The sequence below is a fragment of the Bombus vancouverensis genome, chromosome 1 (genome assembly GCF_051014615.1).
Source record: "Bombus vancouverensis nearcticus chromosome 1, iyBomVanc1_principal, whole genome shotgun sequence".
NCBI lineage: Eukaryota > Metazoa > Arthropoda > Insecta > Hymenoptera > Apidae > Bombus > Bombus vancouverensis.
In genome coordinates this window covers 3248981-3271546 of record NC_134911.1, presented here as the reverse complement: position 1 = coordinate 3271546, position 22566 = coordinate 3248981, and the positions used below count along the sequence as shown (strand labels likewise).

At 34.9% G+C, this 22566-nt stretch overlaps 1 protein-coding gene across 1 annotated transcript in view; it reads left to right on the top strand.

Annotated features, from left to right (window-relative positions):
- Positions 1-22566, top strand: part of LOC117160565 (uncharacterized) — a 286749-nt gene that overhangs the window by 214210 nt on the left and 49973 nt on the right. Inside the window, exon 2 of the mRNA XM_033341404.2 lies at positions 19090-19232. Coding sequence (XP_033197295.2) covers positions 19090-19232 — 143 coding nt within the window. The remainder of the gene's footprint in view (positions 1-19089; positions 19233-22566) is intronic.

Below are 22566 nucleotides of genomic sequence, written 5' to 3'. Positions count from 1 at the left end.
CCGTTTTTCGCGTAAGTGACAGGCGAACGAAGAAAATGAAAGAAGAGGTTCGCTTCTACTATCACTTAATAGCTTTAATAGAATTTCCTGGTACAAAAATTTATAATTAAAGATATTATATACTTATTACGCTATTCGATATTTCATAGCGTAAACTTTCAATTGAAATAACTCAGAAATTCATTGATACCTACGCTAGCGCTCAAAAGTATTCAAACATTTGCTTATTTTTGACAAAATGTATTTTAATTACGAAATTGCAATCAAGTCAAACCGCGATGATTTTATGCTGCATAATCAACGTAGCTAACCCTATTAAGTAGATCTTTGCAATATGCAATGATCAAATTGACGTTCGTAAACGACATATCCTATAGAACTATATTATTGTGCACACTCTATATCTGCAGATCTTTTAATTTCTGAATTACAAGGTATATAAAGCCATATTAAAACCTATCTGGACCTATGGGATCCAACTATAAGGAACAGCGAGTAATTCCAACATAGAAATTCTCCAACGATTCCAATCAAAAACTCTAAGATCCTTAATAGATACACCTTGCTATGTTACCAACGAAACGATACATCGCGACCTTAAGATACCTACAGTTAAAGAAGAAATATCCAAATTCAGTAATAAATATAACATAAGAATTAACAACCACCAAAACCCATTGGTTACTCAATTACTTGACACGACGGTTTAGATCCGCAGCCTAAAAACACATTAGATTTAAACATTAGATTCAACTGGAACCAAATATACGATAATCATTTATTATTCACGTTATAGTAGCACGTCAGAATAATTTACTTATAATTCTCAATGAGAATTGATTGTAAACTACTTCCAAATAGAAAACAAAAATTATAAGGTAGATTGGCACGTTGTCTGCCACGCGTATTTTCAAGGAAATCTCCGTCAGGCCACGCATACAGCAGTACCAAGCGTTCTCTGCTAGGTGCTCCCATCGATATTTTAGTAATGCGAATCGCTCAAGCGGTGGTCTCAAGAATGATCTTTCGTTTCGTTTGTTCGCAACGTTAAAACCACTAGCTGTTGTTGAATATAACGAAGGAAAGTGTGGTATTGATTATTCCGACCAAATGGTTTCTTATGCCACCACAATTAGAAAAGGAATCAAATGGTATATAAAACTTGGCATTCGATTCCTTCTGGAAATTTCTGTTATAAACGCTTTGACGGATTACAAAATTGCAACAAGAAAAAATATAAATATTAGAATATTTAGACAATTGTTAGTTGGAAAATTATTAGGGTTGTCTGAAAATACAAAAATCCTTGTCTTCAACGGAGTCGGCATAATATCGCCGTTCGGAAAAATGATTCTGGAAGAAGCATTAGACGCGCATGCAAACTATGTTATGCAAATAAAAGACGTGGAATGGACCGAACAAAGGCACGAAAGAATTTGAAGAAAACAACAACTTATAGTCCAAATTGTCCCGACCAACCTCACCTATGTATAGAATGCTTTAAAGTTTTACATTCTAAATAATTTTTTTAATAAACCATTTTCGTATTTTTATTTTATAACAATTCAACTATTATTACAATTAATTATTCATTATCAATTTATTATTATGGAATATCTTTTCAAATATGGGTTACGTGGCCTGACCAGATACTTTGCTGACACCCGAATACGGGTGTCGTGGCGGTCAACGTGTTAGGCATCCCTTTGTCTTTCCTCAAATCCCCACCATGTACGTGTTCCTCAACCGACCACGGCCATGGTCACATAGGTCTTTTTTCCGCGTAACTATTCGTCTGAAGGACCGACGACACATTTGTAGAGGTTTATGTGTAGAGGATGGTTGTTACGTGAGGTTTAAAGGACGAGATTGCTCGTTGTTGAAACCGTTGAATATATTTAGAGTAATAAATTAATGCACAGACTATACGTGAGTCGTTAGTATAAAGTATAAATCGCAAAACAAAATCGCGGATAAATACTCGTTAATGCCCGGCAGGCGCCCGGTGGCGGTCAACGTGTTAAGGCAGGTCTTTTAAACCGACAGAAAAACTTCAAATGTTAATACAATCAGATACTTAAATAGCAAATGTATGTAGTAGTATATATAGTAAATATTCCAATATATTATTGCTATATTTGTAATAACTGACTAGATTTATATAGTTTTCTTTTATCTAATTTGTACTTTACAATTTGTCCAGCTGGACATTTGGTCAATTTCTCTAACTTTATTGCTAAATAACATGTGGATGGCTACCCTCAGCGGGATACCATCTTCGAGTTTGTCTATTTTATTTCTTTAGTGAGTTCAGTGAGGTGTTTTCTTTTTAGTTTTCTTTCTATATGGGTTTTGCTCGTTTCAGTAGCCAGCTGGTTTAGATGTGTTGCCATTCTTTCCTTGTATTTTTTTGCGTATCTGCTGATTTCTTCTTTGACCGTTGGTATATATATAGTTCGGCGATTCCATTATAAATTAGTAATACTGCCCCTAATTATTAATTCAGCGTTAATTTGTATAACTTGGTAAAGTTCATATACTGTCATAATAAATCGACCGAAGTATTGGGATATTTATGAACGATAATTTATAGTGAAATTTCGTTGAAGATTATATCTGTACAATTTAATTCAAATTAATCTGAATTTCTACTCTTTTTGCAATTTTTATTAACTTTCAGAGATATTGAAATATCTTAGGCTAGTTAAAGTTTCGCTTCGAAGCTAAAATATAATTTTAAAAAACATAATGTTTGGGATTTTGTGTGGTTCTCAGTTTGCAGCACGAACGGCATATTTGCTACTTTTTGGGAAGTTGGAATTTTCCACACTACATATTCTAAGGTTTGCAACTCGGACCGCATCGAGAGCTCAATTGGCATCCTAAGCACTCGACGGATCTTCTCAGCAATAAATTACGTGACATAAAGCTCGACACCCGATGAAACTCGACGATAGACCAAGGACAATGACGCCAACGAGACGGTACGCTACGCACCTTCGACCATGAACGCACAAGACGCAAAACATGCGAGACGCCCACGACAATTCGACAGTTACAGGATTCGATAGAAACAGTTTCCCTAAACTGACAATTAGAATATAAGCACCAGGTGTTTCAAGAGACGAGACTCATCACGCACTCGCCTAGGTTTAAACTCCGTTACTTACAGTTCACACTCTTCCGTTTATACTAAACAGTTCAAATAAACCTACTAAACACGAGCTTAATAGACATCTTTAATCTACCTCCACCTTGAGCGTTAACCACAAAGGATATAACCTAACAAACACGAAGATGGTACCCCGCTGGGGGTAGCCACCCACATGTTATATTATTATACCACTAAGCTGTAATATTTTACCAACTGTCTTACTGGACAAATTGTAAAATTTAAATAAGTAAATAAATAAAAAACCTTGAGCGTTAATGTCGTTCAAGGCTCGCGACCTCAACCGAACAGTTGGAACTTGACTGATCGCCACCTAGTTGATAGGTCGCAACACATAATTTAGTAATAAATTACAAAAATATGTTATACAAAAAATTTCCAAGATAATTGGTATGCAACATTTAGTGCCGTACAATATAAGCTTGGCATTTCATGTGTCAAATAACGTTTTTCCACATTATTACACATAACCACGTATCCGCCAACTACTCGCAAATTATAAATTCCCCTGTCGTTATACCGCACAATTTATTCGAAAATAAAGCTTTATCGAGAACATTGTTGAAATTACTTTCCGCAATCTGTCGCACGCAACGTTCGTTGCTGTCATTATAAACTTTTGACTCCGGCGAATTTCTCGTTTATCGTATTAAAATTAACACCCAACGAGATCGACCAGGCGACGAGAATTAACCAAGAGAAAAGAGGTAAAAAGAGGACAGAAAAAAGAATACTGTTATCGGAAAAATTGCAATAATTTTATCGTTGCTTTTCCATAGAGATGCATCTCGATATGTTCTGACGAGGGTCAAACAAAACGCAAAACACGAGCACGTAAATGTATGCGGTATACCCGTACGAATGTGAAAAAATGCAAAGTGGACAATATATAACTGACTAGTTTCTTTTATTAATTGTTATTAATATCGTTATTAATTTTTATATAAAATGAGAAACACACAAATCTTTTATATTAGCCTGTGAGTTGTCTATGACATATAGAAGACTAAAGAGAAAACTGACCTCACTAAAGAAATAAAATAGACAAACTCGAAGATGGTATCGCGCTGGGGGCAGCCATCCACATGTTATTTAGCAATAAAGCTAGAAAAATTTGCCGAATGTCCAGCTGGACAAATTGTAAAGTACAAATTAAATAATAAAAAAAAATCTCTAGACGCCGAACAAACTTGACTTCTCTCGATCACGTTGCTTATTTTACAGTAGCACGTTTCAGCTGTTCAGGATTAGATGGTCTGTTTTAATTATAGAAGAGCATTCGTCTTATCGAGGAGCTGAATCCTTTGACAGATTGTGAGAATGTACAATTTTGGAATGTCCAATTCTAATCCATGAAATAGTCGCTTGGTCTCTCCTGGGAAGTGCACTAATAGACCGCTTATGTTAAAATATGACAGCAGCATATGAGATCTATGGACGTAAAATATACACAAAAAATATGAAAAATATGTCAATAACATGTTTGACATAAGTTTGGTGCGTCGGATATTATTTTTTATACAAAATTTAGCAATAGATATTTGATAATACTTTTACATTATTTTATGCGATAATAAATTATAGACGCCTTGTCAAAATTTGCAGTTAGTAACTGACAGAATTTACGTCTCTGATATAATGTTTATTTATCTTTCCAGGCATTTATTTTTGAAAAATTTAAGAGAACGTGTCCTATGTCTACTTGTTATTCACCTAATTCACGTAGCAGATAACGATGCTATAATTTTAATCAAACCGAACCATCCTCATTCGAAACATAAACAACAACGTACACTTAACCAACTAAACATTACAAATATACCGTAACATCTGTTCTATATTTCATATCGATCACTACTACTGTTATCAGCAGTTTACACAGTTATCATAAGGTGAATCTAGTGAGATAAATATATCACAGAAGTACGTGATACGCAATATGTTTTGTATATAATATACACAGGGTGGTTGGTAACTGGTGGTACAAGCGGAAGGGAGGTGATTCTACGCGAAAAAAGGAGTCGAAAATATAGAATAATTATATTTTCTATTTTCTATAAATATAGAAAAATTAAAAAAAAATTTTTTTATTCTATATTTTCGACTTCTTTTTTCGAGTAGAATCACCAGTTACCAACCACCCTGTATATGTAATTTTGTGTAGGAAAATGCAAAGTAAAGAAGATATTTTTAGAATCTTCTAACCAAGCTACTTTGGTTTCGTTTCTCTGCTTGCATTCTAGAAATATAGATACATTCGTATGAACATCAGCAGCCTAATTACATATTAACTTTCTGCACTTCTTTCAAATACACTAACCTTATTTTCGATTCTTCCCAAAGGTGTATTATAATACTTTGGTGATTAATAGGTAAATTGTACGAACAAATATACTGACAATGATTATTATTATTAGACGTCAAATACAACTTTCTGATATTATATACCGTACATAGCTTCCAAAAAATAATAAATGATTTATGTCAAAAAGCGCGTTATTTTTTACTTTATATAAAAGTTAATGACAATAGGTTCTTAATCATTTAGATATATATCGTTCACCGTATATGAAGGTTGGAAAATGGTCGAAGAAAAACGCCTATTTTCGCAGTCGAGCCGATATTGCAGTCGAAGCGATGTAATCTCGTAATGCCTCGTGCCTCAATTACTTCTAATGGCTTTAACCTGTCACCCCTCGTGGCCAGTCTGTCAATATTTATAAGGTGTTTCCACCTATGTTACACGTTATTGCGTTCTAGGTGAGAGAATCCGACGAAGATTGCTTCTTTCCTTATTCTTTTTTCGTACTTTTATAAGTCACGAGCGAAGTTAATGGCTATCGAACACTGTTCCTCTAGTCGTCTTTGTCGATTTAGCAATAATTGCCTTTTTACGCCTTAAGGGTTATTAGTCGTCTTTATTGCATAGAATTTAGAATTCAAGTTAAAATTAAATAGGAAATTATTGTAGTCACACATAACCCAAAAGCATCATTCGAGGGTTCAACGGGATGGATGTTGTATTAGAAATAGATTTTGATTTGTAAATTGTTGAACATTACTACGTCCTGCAACACATTTCCAACTCATTCGTGTTTTATTATCGGGAGAAGATGTTTTATATTTGAGAAAAATATGAGAAAATCGTGTTTAATGTACGTGATTTTTGTGCTGAGGCATTAATGTAGGAATGTTATATTATTAGTTTGTAGGTAACAGTATGATCAATACAATATCGTTTGCACTCACGCGTAATCGAATATAAAACCCCGTTTCACGTATTCGACACAACGATCTTCACACGACGACGATAAATTCAACTCTGACTCTCTCGACTCTCGTTACAATGTTTTCCATGCTCACCTTTTTCCCAACATACCTTGGTAACGCTCGCAACACTCTTTGACAACGTCAACGTATCTTGACAACGCTAATAAACAATTACCCCTCTCGCCACGTCCTTCCCTCATGTCACGCTATCCCACATTAATAATCTTTCGGCTCGTATAAAATCTAACAATAGAGATTTTTATATCAAATAATAAAATGAAATTACATAGCATCACCGACTCGCTTCGGTTAATAACAAACCACTAAGAAAGACACGCGAAGGACCGTCAGACAGGATCAGGACCGTCCAAAATTGTCGCTATTCTATAAAACTGCCGCCACGTAATTGTAATAAAATTTCACGTTGTTCGCATAATATGCTCCGTGGTTGATCGGTGCACGAAGGTAAATATAACTCGTCATAAATATTCAATGAGGGGAAGAAAAATACGGAAATATATAAATGAGACAAAATGACGAGTTCGAATGAAATTGTACGCGTCGAAAGAAAGCCTGACATTCTGCAATCTGTTTTACGCTGGTTCGTTGATTTTCGAAGCGACCTTCATTTTTTTATACTTCCTTTTCTTCCCGCTGTAACATTCTCGTCTCGTTTTATTTTCTTTTCATTCATGTAAATCGTCCTGGGCGTATTGTCAAGAATCGCGCGAATGGAAATGTAGCACTGTTGGTCTCTCTTTCAACGTTGAAAGTCTTGCTTTTTATCGTTTTCTCGTATCAGCAATCAGTCTTAAATCGCTGCAATTTTTCCGAGTATCTTTCTTTTATGTCTCTTCCCTTTATTCTCTTCTCCTTATTAATTCAATTCCTCCTTTTATTTCCTGAAAATTATATCCGTTACCAAAAATTGCCTTGTCCGAAGTTTTATAAGCATAATAAGAATTTCTTCTGTATATGTGTAAATTACATTATTAAGTCTGGGTTGTTCCTTTTGAGTGCTGCAAAATTCAATCGAACCTTAAAGAGATGATTTTCCCAACGGAATAAGATAATTTGGAATTATTGACTTATTTATTATAATTATTTATTATTTAATATGATCAAAAAGTCTATCGCATTGTTTCGTTCACTCTTTGAAAATAATTATGTGTAGAATGTATATAATATACGGCAAATTAATTATTGTGAGAATATAATAAATTGCTCGTTTTATTGATCGTACAGCATAATTTTTAACATATTTTAGCGTAACTGACATTTAAGAGAAACAAAATTACGAATAATATTGGTACATTCGGAATATTGTGTAGAAAGATTGTGAAATGAAAAGAGATAGTTCGTTTGTTAATTGTTATTTCATTTATTTGTTTACTTACTGGCTTGTGCATCTATGTTTTATATTCTGATTATATAAACTCATTTGAGCATATAATAAGTGTTAATTAAGTGTGTATTAAGAAATACAGATATCTTATCAAATGGTAATATGTATATTTAACTTTCTGTTCTGACATCAATTATTTAGAATTAGTATAGTCTAATATGGAGAAAGAAAGATCAGTTATTAAACAATAAATGATTAGAAAATATAAAAAATTTCATCTTTCTGGCAATTGAATAAATCCTGCAGATTCTTATTATTTCTCCAAGTTTTTGTTAAAAATATTTTATTATTCCTGGAAACATGGCTAACAAAAAAAAAAAGACAAAATATCGTTTAATCTTGTTATTTAGTTAACAACCACATACATCTGTCTGTAATTTTGTTTCCATTACATAATAAATAATCGATTCATATAAATGTTTTGAATTATTAAAAAATTCAAATTAATGACCAGTAATTATCAATAAGAATTATTTGTAAATTTCATTTGAAATCTATCTCTAACATTCGAATTCATAATTCTAAATACGTAATCATACGACAAGCATGGAAATAGAAGAGTCAAAAATAATATAATTGAACAGATACTATCAATAACAAGAGCACAAAGAGAAATTTCATGTCACTTAATCTTACAACAGTTTAGAACTTCGTCAAAAACAATTAAAAACCGACCATTAAGAAAGGAAAGCAACCTTAGAGTCTGTATCCAAAGAGAATTCCTAAAAATTCATTCTGCAAAACGATAAAAGCGTCGTTAACCAGCTAGTTGAAATGGAGCCATGAGAAAAGCATTAGACGACGAGCTGGTAGTAAGTAAATTTTGCTGCAAAAAATCAAGTAACGTGGAACTTCTAGGATAATGGCGTTTCGCATGCAGCGGTGGAAACTTTTCCCATAACGAACAAGAATAAAGCGATTCGAAAGGAATGGGAGAAAAAATTATAGCGAAACTCCAGAAAAAAGGAGAACAGAGAGAATCGAAAAGAATTACCAACTACATTTTTAGACATTATTAATTCTAACAAGTTCCATTTAACACTGTATTTTTACTCTTTAGAAGAGAAGCTTCGGAAAAATCAAAGCGTTCTCTCCATTTGAGTAATTAAACGCTTTAGTAAACTATGAAAAAGGGAACGAATAATAATATCCAACCTTAATACATTTCATGCGAGTTATCGTCAATGACAATTTTTATTTTTTATATTCCTATTATATGTTGTTACGACATTTTTGTGAATTTTTTGCAGTTTCTAATAACATAATATTAATATCGAATACAATCACAATTTAATACATTACCAGCTCTGATCATTCTTCTGAAGAGCAATTTTAGGAAAATTGCTGGGTATAATATAGCTATATTATAATATGTTGCGTTTTGTTATAAATGAGACTGCATATTCTATTCTTATAATCATAACTAATTTTTTTCTTTTTTTTTTTTTTAGTGCATTATAATCAGTACCATTATACTTTTGCGTTCGTTATTAAATGAAAAATTCATCTCGGAAGTGCTAAATATTATATAAGATAAATGTTTCGATGCTGGTGGATGTGACACAGAATATATGAAAATCTACTATATAAAAATCACTCTACTTAAAGACGTGACATCAATCATGCATGGCAGCAATTTGTCCATAAGATGAAAGATCTTATTCTTTCTAAATTAACGAAGATACACGATGACATTGATACGAATTCTCAACTACATGACGATCAGTCAGGTTGCATCTGATCGGTTGATATCGCGAACCGTGAACGCCATTGTCGCGTAGGAGACACAAGAAATCACGAAATTAACAAATAACCGGTGATTTCCTCGCGTCGTAGTTCGAACGTTTCGTGAGTAAGGTAAAAAATTCGGACTTTAGATATGATAGCAAAATTTATTGTACGAATCCAACAGAGTAGCAGTTCAGAGTGTTAGAGTTCTTTTTATTATTATTATTTAATTTGTACTTTACAATTTTTACTTTACAACTTTACAAATGTCCAGCTGGACATTTGGTAAATTTTTCTAACTTAATTGCTAAATAACATGTGGATGGCTACCCCCAGCGGGATACCATCTTCGAGATTGACTATTTTATTTCTTGAGCGAGGTCAGTTCTCTTTAGTCTTCTTTCTATGAAAGTTTTGTTCGCTTCTGCAGCCAGCTGGTTTGGATGTGTTGCCGTTCTTCCCTTGTATTTTTCTGCGTACAATGGTTCAGAATTTTGCAATAGAGTGTGTCAAGTGCTGATTTTGGGAACGTTCATATGCTAGGGTTTGGGTTGTCGCCAGGCGCCGGTCATAGTTGGCTATCCCGTTACTGCCTTCTGGGCCAGGGACACTAGCTGATTATCGTCTCGATGGCTGTAGCCGGCAGGATGTTTGTCAGACGTGGTTTTTCTATTATTATTTTATGACCCTGTGGCATTATTAAGGTGGCCCAAGGTGGAGGTGGATTAAAAATGCAGAGTAATGTTATGTTTAGTAGATTTATTTGCACTGTGTAGTGAAGACTGTTTGAAGAGTCTTTGCCTGACCCTTATATATGTCGGAGATGAAAGGAAAACCGGAGCCTTCCCTTTGCAATTTTGAGGAAGCCTTCTAATGCTTTAGCCTAGATTTTATTATAACTGTAATTAAGCAATTGTCATTTGTAATTGTTTGATATTTGTGAAAGCGAAAGTGGGTTCGAGGTGATAACTGGTCGCCGAACGTAGCCACGGTCACGGGATGAACGTTTTGCCTGACGAAGGTGTGGATCGGTTGTATTGTTCTCCCTAGAAATCACATAGAATTGTACTTTAGAGATGTCGATATAATGGGACACACGTTGTATTAGGAATCAATCTCCAGACAGAAACTGCCTAGCAACGGCGTTTGGATTTTTCTCGATGTTTCCAAAGAGTATACAACAAACTTTTGACAGAAATTGCCTAGCAACAACGATTGGAACCTTCTCGATGCCTCCAGCGAGCATATAACAAACAAATGCAGTCGTATAGCGAAAAAGATTTTCATCAGATATTCATTCGTGTGATCGCCTTGGAAAGTGATACATCGAGCAATTTACCGAGTGTCTCAGCAATCGTATTTTTGTGTTTAAAATTATTCTACGCATAGTAAAGAGTTATCCCGTTGACCGTGGATTCGTTTGAACTCCGGAACATTGTTAATAGCGTTAATTAAATTCATTATTCGTAAAACCTATCAATCGTTAATCTCATTATTCGTTAAATTTATTATTCGTAAGACATATTATTCGTTCCTCTTATTGTTCGTTAAACTTATTATTCTTTAATCTAATTATTAGTTAAACTTATCGTTTGTTAATCTTATCATTTATTAAACTCATTATTCATAATATTTTGTAAAATCTTGTTTATTCGCGTAAATATATTCTCTGTTTTCGTAAAACAATGGCTAATTCAAACGAAGCATCATTACGCGCCTTAAATCCTAATGTTAACCCGACATATACTAACTCTTCGTCCCGGGGTTTACTTACCATGGTTTCTATGAGGTGGGAATCTATTCCTTCCAATTTTATAATTGTGTATTGAGCATTTAGGTTGTTAATTAATGTTAAGGTAAGGAAAGGATTCGGAAATACAAATAGTTTACTTTATTTTACACACAACAGCTATACATATATATTACACTCTGAAGACCTCGATAACCTTGTTGCATCCACGCTTGTTCTCAACCGACTCTTCCAGATTCTTTTAACATCTGGCAACAGTCTTTTGTCTCCACTAAGCCTGGACGCCCTCTAACGCTTACACACACATTCACATGTACAGTGTAAATGTATCGTCTATCCAACAATTAAGCTTTTGATGAGATTCGCATCGTAAAATTTACAGCTTTGGAGGTAGGAAATTCGGACTTTCTTAAAAAGAAGGCAGATGTGGCGTCCATGTCGTAAACCGACGATTATCCAAAATCCCGAACAGATATAATCGCTGAATAGTTCTTTAAAATTGACTAAATACCAAATTAAGTATTTGAAATAGTCCAAGTGGAATTAATCTTCATTGTTCGATCGTTCGCGGAGAGACGCGATCGCGAGGAAGCGGACCAACGGGAGTCGTAAATTCCCGTTACGATTAGATAATCGACACCACGAAATGATCGCTGATAAAGGATATAATCTAACAAACACGAAGATGGTACCCTGCTGGGGGTAACCACCCACATGATAATCAAACAGCCAAAAAATTCTACCAAATGTCCAAATCGGACAAATTGTGAATGTAAACAACTAAATAAAAAAAAAAAAAAACGAAATGATCGATCCCCTATTTCGTTTATGATAATAGAGGTGGTTGAACTGATTATAACACTGAAGTAACAGGTTACAATATACACCTTATTCCAGTAACTTTGTAGACATAGACAATTACGCTCGGTGCTTAAAGATATAAGTTAAACAGACGGCTGATCTAAGGCTGATAAACCAATCAAGACGTTGACTGGTCAACGCATGAAGAACCGGTCAAGAAATGTTGACTGGTCTAAGGATGGCAAACCAGTAAAGTTCGGTGACGATGCTGCCTCAGAAGAAAACTATTGTTGGGTGTTGGTCGCCTAACCATCGGTCGCTTGCGGATGGAAATGACCATAGAACATACGAAACCCGACCTTTCCCATTTTTTACCTGACGGAACAATAACCATAAGGAATATCTCGATTTGAATATATTTTGTAACAATTGCGGGCCCTAACAGTAAAATACGAATGCTTAATTTTATGACAGTTCCTTAGGATTATAGCGGTCCGACTAATTATATTTGCACAGACAGTGGCCGTCTCGACCGAGGAATGAATTCTAGGTTACGCAAAGCGTCATCGGACGTAACACCATATAATGTATTTTGTAACAAAATCATCAAACAATATTTGTAAATACATTGAAAAGTAGTGCATGCGATGGAATATTTTTGTCACGTTTCCTTTTAACGAAACAAATTTCCAAAAGAAACGAAGAGTGCAAGAACAGTACAAAATAATACGATTAATGCTATTCGCTATCACTATCACTATTAATGGTCTAATTGTTAACTAATAAAGGATATCACCCAAGTGTCACGCGCTAATTTTGACGAAATTCTGCAAATTCGTATAGCAGGCAAAAATGTTCGATGTTTGTTTTTCTTTATCGGTAATCGTAGATAAAAAAGTTTTCAAATTTCAGATCGAAAATATATTTTTTGAAACGTCTTTTTTTTATTATTTAATTTGTACTTTACAATTTGTCCAGTTGGTAAATGTTTCTATCTTAATTGCTAAATAACATGTCGATCCCCATTTTTAAATAATTTTCGAGCTAGTATTACTTATTACTATTATTATTATTGCTTAGTTCGTGCCTTTCGGCTTTGGACGAACTTTCGATTTTACATCTCTTATGTCTATTTCTCTTCTTACATGTCTACCTCTCCTCTTTTCCACTCTATTCTATTGCACTTTCTTAATTTCTCTTCTCTATTATTGCTTTCAATTCTGTTAAACCTTCTCCAGTCTCATTTAGCGTTTTTCCTACGTCCTTTGGTCCTCCCGTTATTTCACATTTTTCCATTACATGTCTCAGATCTTCTTCTTTCCTTCTGCATAGTCTGCGTCTTTTTTCTCCCTCTTCTTTCCAGTATTCCCTCGCTTTGGTCTCGTTTCCGCATCTGAATCTTGCCACCATTCTTCCGTCCTTCCACTTCATCCTCCCTTCTAAGTATATTGGTCATTTTTCTTTGGCTATATTTCTGTAGTGTACATTATATTTGGATTCCCTTATCCTTGTCCCCCTCTCTTCTGCTTCTCTCTTTCTTCTTTCTTCTATAGTTTGGTCTGCTGTCATCCTTTCTTGCTCCTCTCCTGCTTCTACCTGCGTCCCTCGCTTTCTCACCTCTTCTAATCCCTTCTTTCTCTTTCTTGCTCTTTTCCCTTCATGGCCATCTCCCCAGTTTCTCTCTCTTTCCTTTATACACTCCTTTACTTATTCCTTTTTTGATTCTAGGGCTTTCTCTTCGTACCTTACTGCTCTTTTTAATGCTCTTTGTCTTATTTCTATTAACTGGCATTCTTCTATCAATATATAATTTGGTGTTGTCGTATCTAAACCTAATATCCATTTCGCATATCTTCTTTGTACTCTATCCAGTCTTTCTTCCATGTTCCAACCCTATACCAAACAGCGCCACGCTCTCTACGAGTGCTCCAAACATCTTCATTCTCCTTTTGTAGTCCTGTTTGAATATTCTTTCTACCACGCTCCATGTTTTCTTCATTACTATTGTTAACTTTCGAGCTAGTATTTATCGCACATTAAAAATGTATATTCTCTTTTTAATGTTTTTTTCACATTAAAAATACTGTATTCTCTTTTTTATCATTTTACAACGTTGATACAACCAGCAGTACCAGCGATACAGCGATACTGTAGCGGCACCCGGCAATGGAACTTTCTGATGTAAAATATGTCACAGAAGCGTAAGGTCGACATGCCTGATGAGCCATCGGTACCCTACGGCCCATCTGCCGAATATTCGGAAGAAGGCGTTCGTGGCAACGGTCATAGACGAACAAATGCGCGCGTAGTGGGGATGTCGAGGGGCGACAGAAGAAACGAGAAGAAACATTTGAGTTTTAACAGCGAAGCAGGAGAGTCTAGTTGTAACCGAGAAGTGAAAATAGTGAGAAGTTTTCGAAACGAGTGTGAGGCCTGTTAAATAAATATATCGTTGAACACCGCCGAGTATTTGTGAAATAATTGCTCGTAATTGTGAAATTGGACTGGAATTGGAATTGAGCTGAATCATTATCCACAATGAGCGAAGGATCAAACGTGGATAATAACATCGTTAAGGTTGAAGAAAGGTGCGTTGTTAACGATAAGCTGGAGCGAATCAAAATAATGGAAGTTGCAGAGTTGAAAGATGAACTAAGAAAACGAAGATTAAGGACAACTGGTGCAAAGGAAGAACTGCGAGATCGTCTAAGAGTTTCCATCGCCTTTGAAATCGAGTACGGTGAGGACGAAGGAGACGAAGGGGAAGAAAATGAAGAAAAGCGCGATGTGACCGAATTTGCGAAAAAAGTAGACTCGTACAACGTACATAAGGAGCTGTCGCGTCAAACCAAGAAGGAAACCGAGACATACCAAGAGTATGTCTGTAAAATGTTCTACATAGCTAAACAAGTAGGTATGGAAAATTCGTCCGTAATAAAATACATCATCGACGGGATTCGTGACAAGGAGACCAACAAAATGGTACTATACGGCGCTAAGAATATTCGCGAGTTAGAAAAGAAGCTTGTTCTGTACGAAGCCATGAAGGAAAACGCAAAGACGAAGGGTAAGCGAGTCGAAAAAAAATTCAAGGGGATGAGAGAACGACGGTGCTTTCTATGCGGAAATAAATATCATCTGGTTGTGAACTGTCCGATGAAAATCAAAAATGTTAGATGTTTCAAATGCCAGAAATACGGACACATTGCATCGCAATGTAAATAACACGAGTAAATCGCCTGAAGATGCGTCACAATCATTACAGACGAAGCGTCGTAGAGACGTTAAGGTCGGAGATTGTGAATTGACAGCGTTAGTAGACACCGGTAGCGAGTTGGCTTTGATGCGAACGGATCAGTCTGTGAGAATTAGAACGGCACATATAGTGTCAGATACCTTGATGCTACATTCGTTGATCATTGGCACAGACTTTCTAATTACCGTCGAAATAAACATAAAAGACGGAGACATTTCCATTTATAAAATAGATGGCAAAGACCATAACGGATTTGCAAAAGTGTCTAAAATAGAGAAGAAGTAGAGCAGAAGTAGAGAAAATGAATTTAATTCTGCAAGGTGACATTCCTGTTTATGAAAGACCGCGAAGACTATCTTCTTCAGATAAAGTCGAAGTCGATAATCAGATTAAAACGTGGCCAGAGAACGGAATAGTCGTGAGAAAGTTTCAGGTGGTGCGAAGGCGAACCATCAGTCAGGGCGTTTAACGAGAAACGCAAGAAGACGACAGTGTACAAGACGAGAGATTCGATGGCAATTTTAAAAGGACGCAAGCCGCTCCTGGATTCCACCCGACGTTCCTTGGACGGTATTATGTGATTTTACTGAACTACCGCTACACGATGCAGCGAGAAGGCGAGTACGAAGAACCGCAAACGACTTCCACGGCGGTTGATTGTATGAAGTTGTGGGTCATTGATGAAGACAGTGCTATAAGTGAAACTAGTGTGATACTGAGCACACCTGGGAACAGATGTTTATATCGCAATGGCCCAGTGTAGTACTGTGGAATGATCATTCAACAAAACCGATGAACTCGCTAGGAGTACGAACTACAGTGCAGGTAGAAAGTGAAAGTGCCGAAGGGTCAGAAGGGATGGAAAATTTCAATGGGCCATGTGACCCTGAGATATGCCCGTGGTCCTTCAGAAAGGTGGGTACTTGGAAAGGCGTATCGATTAGTTGTACCGATTTAGTTCCTTTAGTTATATTACATTAATATATTAAGAAGTCACTATAGATGAATGGAATTTATTTTCAAAAAATTAATTTAGTCTGATAAATTTAACTACTTATATTACTGTTAATACGGAAACAAGAAGAATCTTGCATAACAATTTGTTAATTAATAATATCATTAAATAGACAAGTTATAAACTGCAGATTATAGAGTTAGATTTTACAGTTTCATAATTTTACGTCAAACAGAATAATCAGATGACTTGTAATTGGTAATATTCATTTATAAAATTTAATTTCTCTTATTATCGAATATTTCTTAACAAGTTATAACTTCTCATCTGTAAAATTTTACTAATATTTTTCACTTCGACTGTACAAACCAGACTAGATGATAAATTAAATTGAAATAACAAAGAACAGATTTGCGTTAACCATAAGACCAAGTAGAAGAGACAGCTTTATAGTCAGACACATAAATAAATAATTATAAAAAAATAGGCAGGCATGTGTGTAAGAAGGTTGATCAAATATGAAATATTTATGAAGTGTGCAATTATATTAATATTATTCTTCATGAATATTATAAAACACGAAGAGTACACGAATAATTTTTCTTAATTATAAATAAATATCTATCAAAAGATAGCTAAAAAATGAATAAAAAAGAGTCATTATACGTACTTAAAACTATATATAACTCTAGTATATTATACTAACCGCGTAAAACGAGTAAGCCACGATTGATTAAGCAAAACAACTATAATGTAACAAAATACCCTACAGTATAACATTTTTTAACATAATACTATTGTTACGTCTGCATAAATCAAAATCCATGCCTCAGTCAAGACGGCCGCCAGCTGTACAAATATAATTAGTCGGGCCAAAGTAATCCTAAGCAACTGTCATAAAATTAAGCATCTTTATTTTACCGTCAAGGCACTTAATTGCTTCAAAACATTTTTCAAGTCGAGAAGTTAGCCATGTTACTGCGCCACGCCAGAAAAATTACTGAAAATTCTCAATGCGAGAATTGATCGTAATTTTAATAAATAAATAAAAAAAAAAGTCGAGAAGTTCCTTAGGGTTATTGTACAATCCGGTAAAAAATAGGAAGGTCGGATTTCATGTTCAACGGTCATTTCCACCCGCAAGGGACCGTTGGTGGGGCAACCAGCACCCATCACTAATCTCATGTAAATACCGCTTTCACAGAACATAAGTTCACTTGCTATTACTTCTTTGAACCGAACTTGACTAGCTTTTCGATCAGTTGTGGCGGCACTCGACCACGGAAATTTCCAACGGCTTCGCGACATAAAGCGCTATACCTTGAAAGCCTAATGTACCTGTTGAGACATGTATAATTTTCTGTGCTGGACTAGGTTAAATGCGTAATAGAGATACTTGTATGTGAATATCAGTGTGTGGAAGTATGTGTGTCCGAAGCGCCTCGAAAACAAAGGAATGTAAACAGTTCAATTAAGAGTCGGTTAACAATCGGGTATAGAAGAAAGTGCTGAGACGCGTGCAAGTGTGTATCGACGAATATATAAGGAATCGTTCATGAAATAAATACTTCATTATTTTAATATTAATCCTCAGTATAAACTTAGTGTTCTTATAACATTATTTCGGCTTCAAAGATTCACAATTCTCAACAGTACTATCGATATATCCCTACGGTTCTTTCGCTGAATATTCGGTAGAATGCATACGCGGCAACCGCCGCGGACTTCTAATAAACGCGCGCGTAGTGGGGATATCGAAGGGCAACAAAGAAAAGAATCTGTTTGGTTTTGAACCAAAAGATCCATTCTGCCCCGAGCTGCGAAGTGCGAAAGGTTAAGCGAAGCAAACACAATTAGAGAAACGGGTTATTGACTCTTGAGAATTCAGCGTTGATCGCAACTTGTTATTAATCGTTGTTAAACGTTAATTGTTAATCGTTGTTTGTTGTTAATTGTTAAGAGTCTAATAAACGTTATTGTTGAAAATCAGGAGTATTTCTTGTAGGCACCGACGTTCACCTCAAATGTAAAAAAAAAATCGAAATATCTTATTAAGTTTCTCCCATGAAGTCGAACGGCTTTCATTTGAAACATTTTTTAGCACTTCTGTTACAGAAATAATTGTGTGTACAGATTTAAAACGGACATACTGTACATAACTTGTATGAATGTATCGCTAACTCCTATATTGCTGACCTCGAATTTTTGTACTTCAATCTCATTCTCATTCTCATTCTCTTGGCAGATAAAAATGATTCGCAATACTTTAAGGAAATGTTCAACATCAAATTTACAAAACATATCACGCATCTCGATAACAAATTTTCATTTCATATTTAGCTCAAACTCGAAATATTTTTAACGCTAAAAAGGTACAATTGGGTAAGAAATGAGCGAAAGAAGGCAATAGAGTTAAATCTTTCCTACGTTTTCCAATAATTTTATTTTTCTAACGAATACTTAAATTATCTATTTCCTGCCATTTCTCCGTTCAGAGAATTCCCACTTCGCGAAATTCTCCTACTTCTGAAAATTCTAGACAATCCATCATTCATCATCCCATAAAAGTAAAAAACTCCTCGACATTCCTACTTCTAAAATTATTCCTACGATATGATCAAAGGATAAAAAGTTTGCCTTTATCCATTGATTTTGATTGGTCAAAAAGCTGATCAAAAGATTGGTTTCATTCAATTTCAGTTGCCACTTCGTCTGCCGACTTCGTTCTCTAACATTGATTCCAACTTTTTAGTTCCAGCAAGAACGACCGGGCAGGTTCTCCTTGGACAAGTAGACATTGACGTTCAAGAGGACGCCGGAAATGAATTAACGACGGAGGAATCGTTCCCGAAAAAATGCATCGTCGATGACAATACATATTCTCATGGCCAGACGGTACGTAAACAAATCTATTTACGATCAATTTCTCTTCCTTTCGCTTTTTGTACTTCAGCAAATTGACTTTTCTGATCTCGAGATATCCGGACTGTCGATGAAACGATGCCAAACGATTCTTATTTTCATTTCCATGTAAAATACAATATCTTGATACTTTGAAGAATAAAGGATAAAAAAGTAAAAAAGAATAAAATTGATAATGTTTGCGTCCAGCAGGATTTATACATATGAAATCCAGCAGAGGTTCGCTCCTGCTGTCAACTGAAATGTTTACACATATCGTTCGATAAAGGGCTTTGAAAAATGCACCGGATATAGAATATTCGTTGGATCTGTCGCAATATCGTCTAGCCATGTTTAAGCCAATTACAATTGCACGACATGAAACTTTTATTTATGAATGTAACCTATTTGCGTGATAATTTAATTATTATTCCAATAATATTGGGTTATTTTTATATACAAGCTTTAATAATTTAATATTTTTTACTTTAACATAGGTATTTCTATCTTCCAATATTTTTGATATTGATTTTAATATAGAAACTGGAATCTTGACTAATTTTATCAAATATTGTGTATTCAGGGGTACTGAAAATAGTATTACTTAAGTTAAGCTGTTGAGAGAAATTATTCTTAAAACAGCAATTTTTAGTTACGGATGATATGATTAAATATTGTCAGATAATATTGAAAGAATGATATTTGCCAGACATGGAATTTTATGAAAAATTTATGTTCATTCTATTGATATTTTATATTGAATCAAATTTTAGAAAAAGCTACGTAAATATTCAACAGAAATGGGAAATTGCACAGTTGAAGCAAGAAAAAATTTTGATACCATGCAATAGAATTAATATATTTTAATCTGTAACAAAAATGATCATTTCTTTAATTATTAATAGTAGTCGATATAATAGTCGATAGTAGTAGAATCTAATTTACTAAATTGGTTTTCTATATTTATATGTCGGGTTAACATTAGAATTTAGGGCGCGTAACGATTCTTCGTTTGAATTAGCCATCGTTTTACAAAATAGAGATTATATTTACGTGTATATACAAGATTTTACAAAGTATAATGAATATTGAGTTTAATAAATGATAAGATTAACAAACGATAAGTTTAACTAATAATTAGATTAAAGAATAATAAGTTTAACGAACAATAAGAGGAACGAATAATATGTCTTACGAATAATAAATTTAACGAATAATGAGATTAACGATTGATAGGTTTTACGAATAATGAATTTAATTAACGCTGTTAACAATGTTCCGGAGTTCAAACGAATCCACGGTCAACGGGATAACTCTTTACTATGCGTAGAATAATTTTAAACACAAAAATACGATTGCTGAGACACTCGGTAAATTGCTCGATGTATCACTTTCCAAGGCGATCACACGAATGAATATCTGATGAAAATCTTTTTCGCTATACGACTGCATTTGTTTGTTATATGCTCGCTGGAGGCATCGAGAAGGTTCCAATCGTTGTTGCTAGGCAATTTCTGTCAAAAGTTTGTTGTATACTCTTTGGAAACATCGAGAAAAATCCAAACGCCGTTGCTAGGCAGTTTCTGTCTGGAGATTGATTCCTAATACAACGTGTGTCCCATTATATCGACATCTCTAAAGTACAATTCTATGTGATTTCTAGGGAGAACAATACACCCGCTCCACACCTTCGTCAGGCAAAACGTTTATCTCGTGACCGTGGCTACGTTCGGCGACCAGTTGTCACCTCGAGCCAAATTTCGCTATCACAAGTCTCGAACAATTACAATCAGATCGAATGACAACAATTGCTTAATTACAGCTATGATAAAATCTAGGCTAAAGCATTAGATAACTCTTCCAAAATTGCAAAGGGAAGGCTCCGATTTTCCTTTCATCTCCGACATATATAAACTATATAACTTGCTGCTACTCATTGTATATTCCTTAAACTTTTATAAAGGAATTATAAATTGGTAATTTTAATCATTCGAGTAATTCTAGCATCAAAAGTTGCGTTTCCTGACATGTACAGGGTGGTTGGTAACTGGTGGTACAAGCGGAAAGGGGGTGATTCTACGCGAAAAAAGAAGTAAAAAATATAGAATAAAAATTTTTTTTTTAAATTTTTCCATCGAGACAACGATCTACAGTGAGATCCGTTATAACGAGACGCGATAAAGTGCACGCGTACCGAGCGAAAATTCAAAGTCGATTTTCTCGAAAACAAAGTCTCAAACAAAAAATTTTTATTCCATATTTTCGACGTCTTTTTTCGCGTAGAATCACTCCACCAGTTGCCAACCACCCTGTATATTTCATTTTTATATAAACTGTATGAACAATTAAAAACTAGTAATTTCGACGATTCTAATAATTCCATCGGTTCGAGGACGTATCTTTGTTAATAATTTGTGCATTTGTATCAACTATATCATTTATTCTATGGTCATAAAATGTAAGAAAAATTGCGGATTGATAATTTTAACCATGCTAGTAGTTCTAGCGCTAAAAGCAAATCACATTAAAACAAGCTTCAACGTGTAAAAACTCAATAATCGTTGGTTCGATCAAGTGTCGCATAGTATCACAGATTCCAAACAAGTTCCGTCATTTTATCGACTGGATTATTGCATTACGATCTTGCTACCTTACAGAACTTTCCGTAAACTGTGCGTCACCGTGTCGAGAGGAACAGGCGTGTCACGTTCCAATAATGATATCGGCGTAACGCCGAGCAAGCGAACACACGGATGAGATAGAACGTCAATAACGAACGAATAAACGAACGAAAGACGATCCGAACGAGGTTCCGACGACAATCCCACGGTTGAAATGAAATACGTGCAACGAAACGATTATAAAGTTCATTGCCAACGTCTTGGTGGTTAGACGTTGAAGGGATTGGATAGCAAGTTTCGGAGCTATACAGGGTGTCTCGGTTAGATCTTATTTACGATTGCATGAAAATACTATTTCAATGGGTGTGTGTAATGCTGGAAAGAAATTTTTCGTTTTTCTTTTTTAGGAGATTTCTAGTCTTTTCAAGTTATCGGTGTTTTTGTTAAATAGAGCTCCATATAATTGTTTATACCAGTAGATATGATTGTTTTTGTTCTCTGCGTCGAAGTATCGAGGTAATTACATGCGAAATGCTTGTTAAAAGATATTCCGATTTTAATTTCATCGAATGTAGCGTAGGAAAGACAGAGAAAACATAAACCGTATCGCTCTGCACCATTTTACGAGTTTCACAAAATTAAGGTAAAAATTTCTTTTAAATTAAGCATTTTCAGATACAAGTACCTTGATACTTTTATGTAAAGAA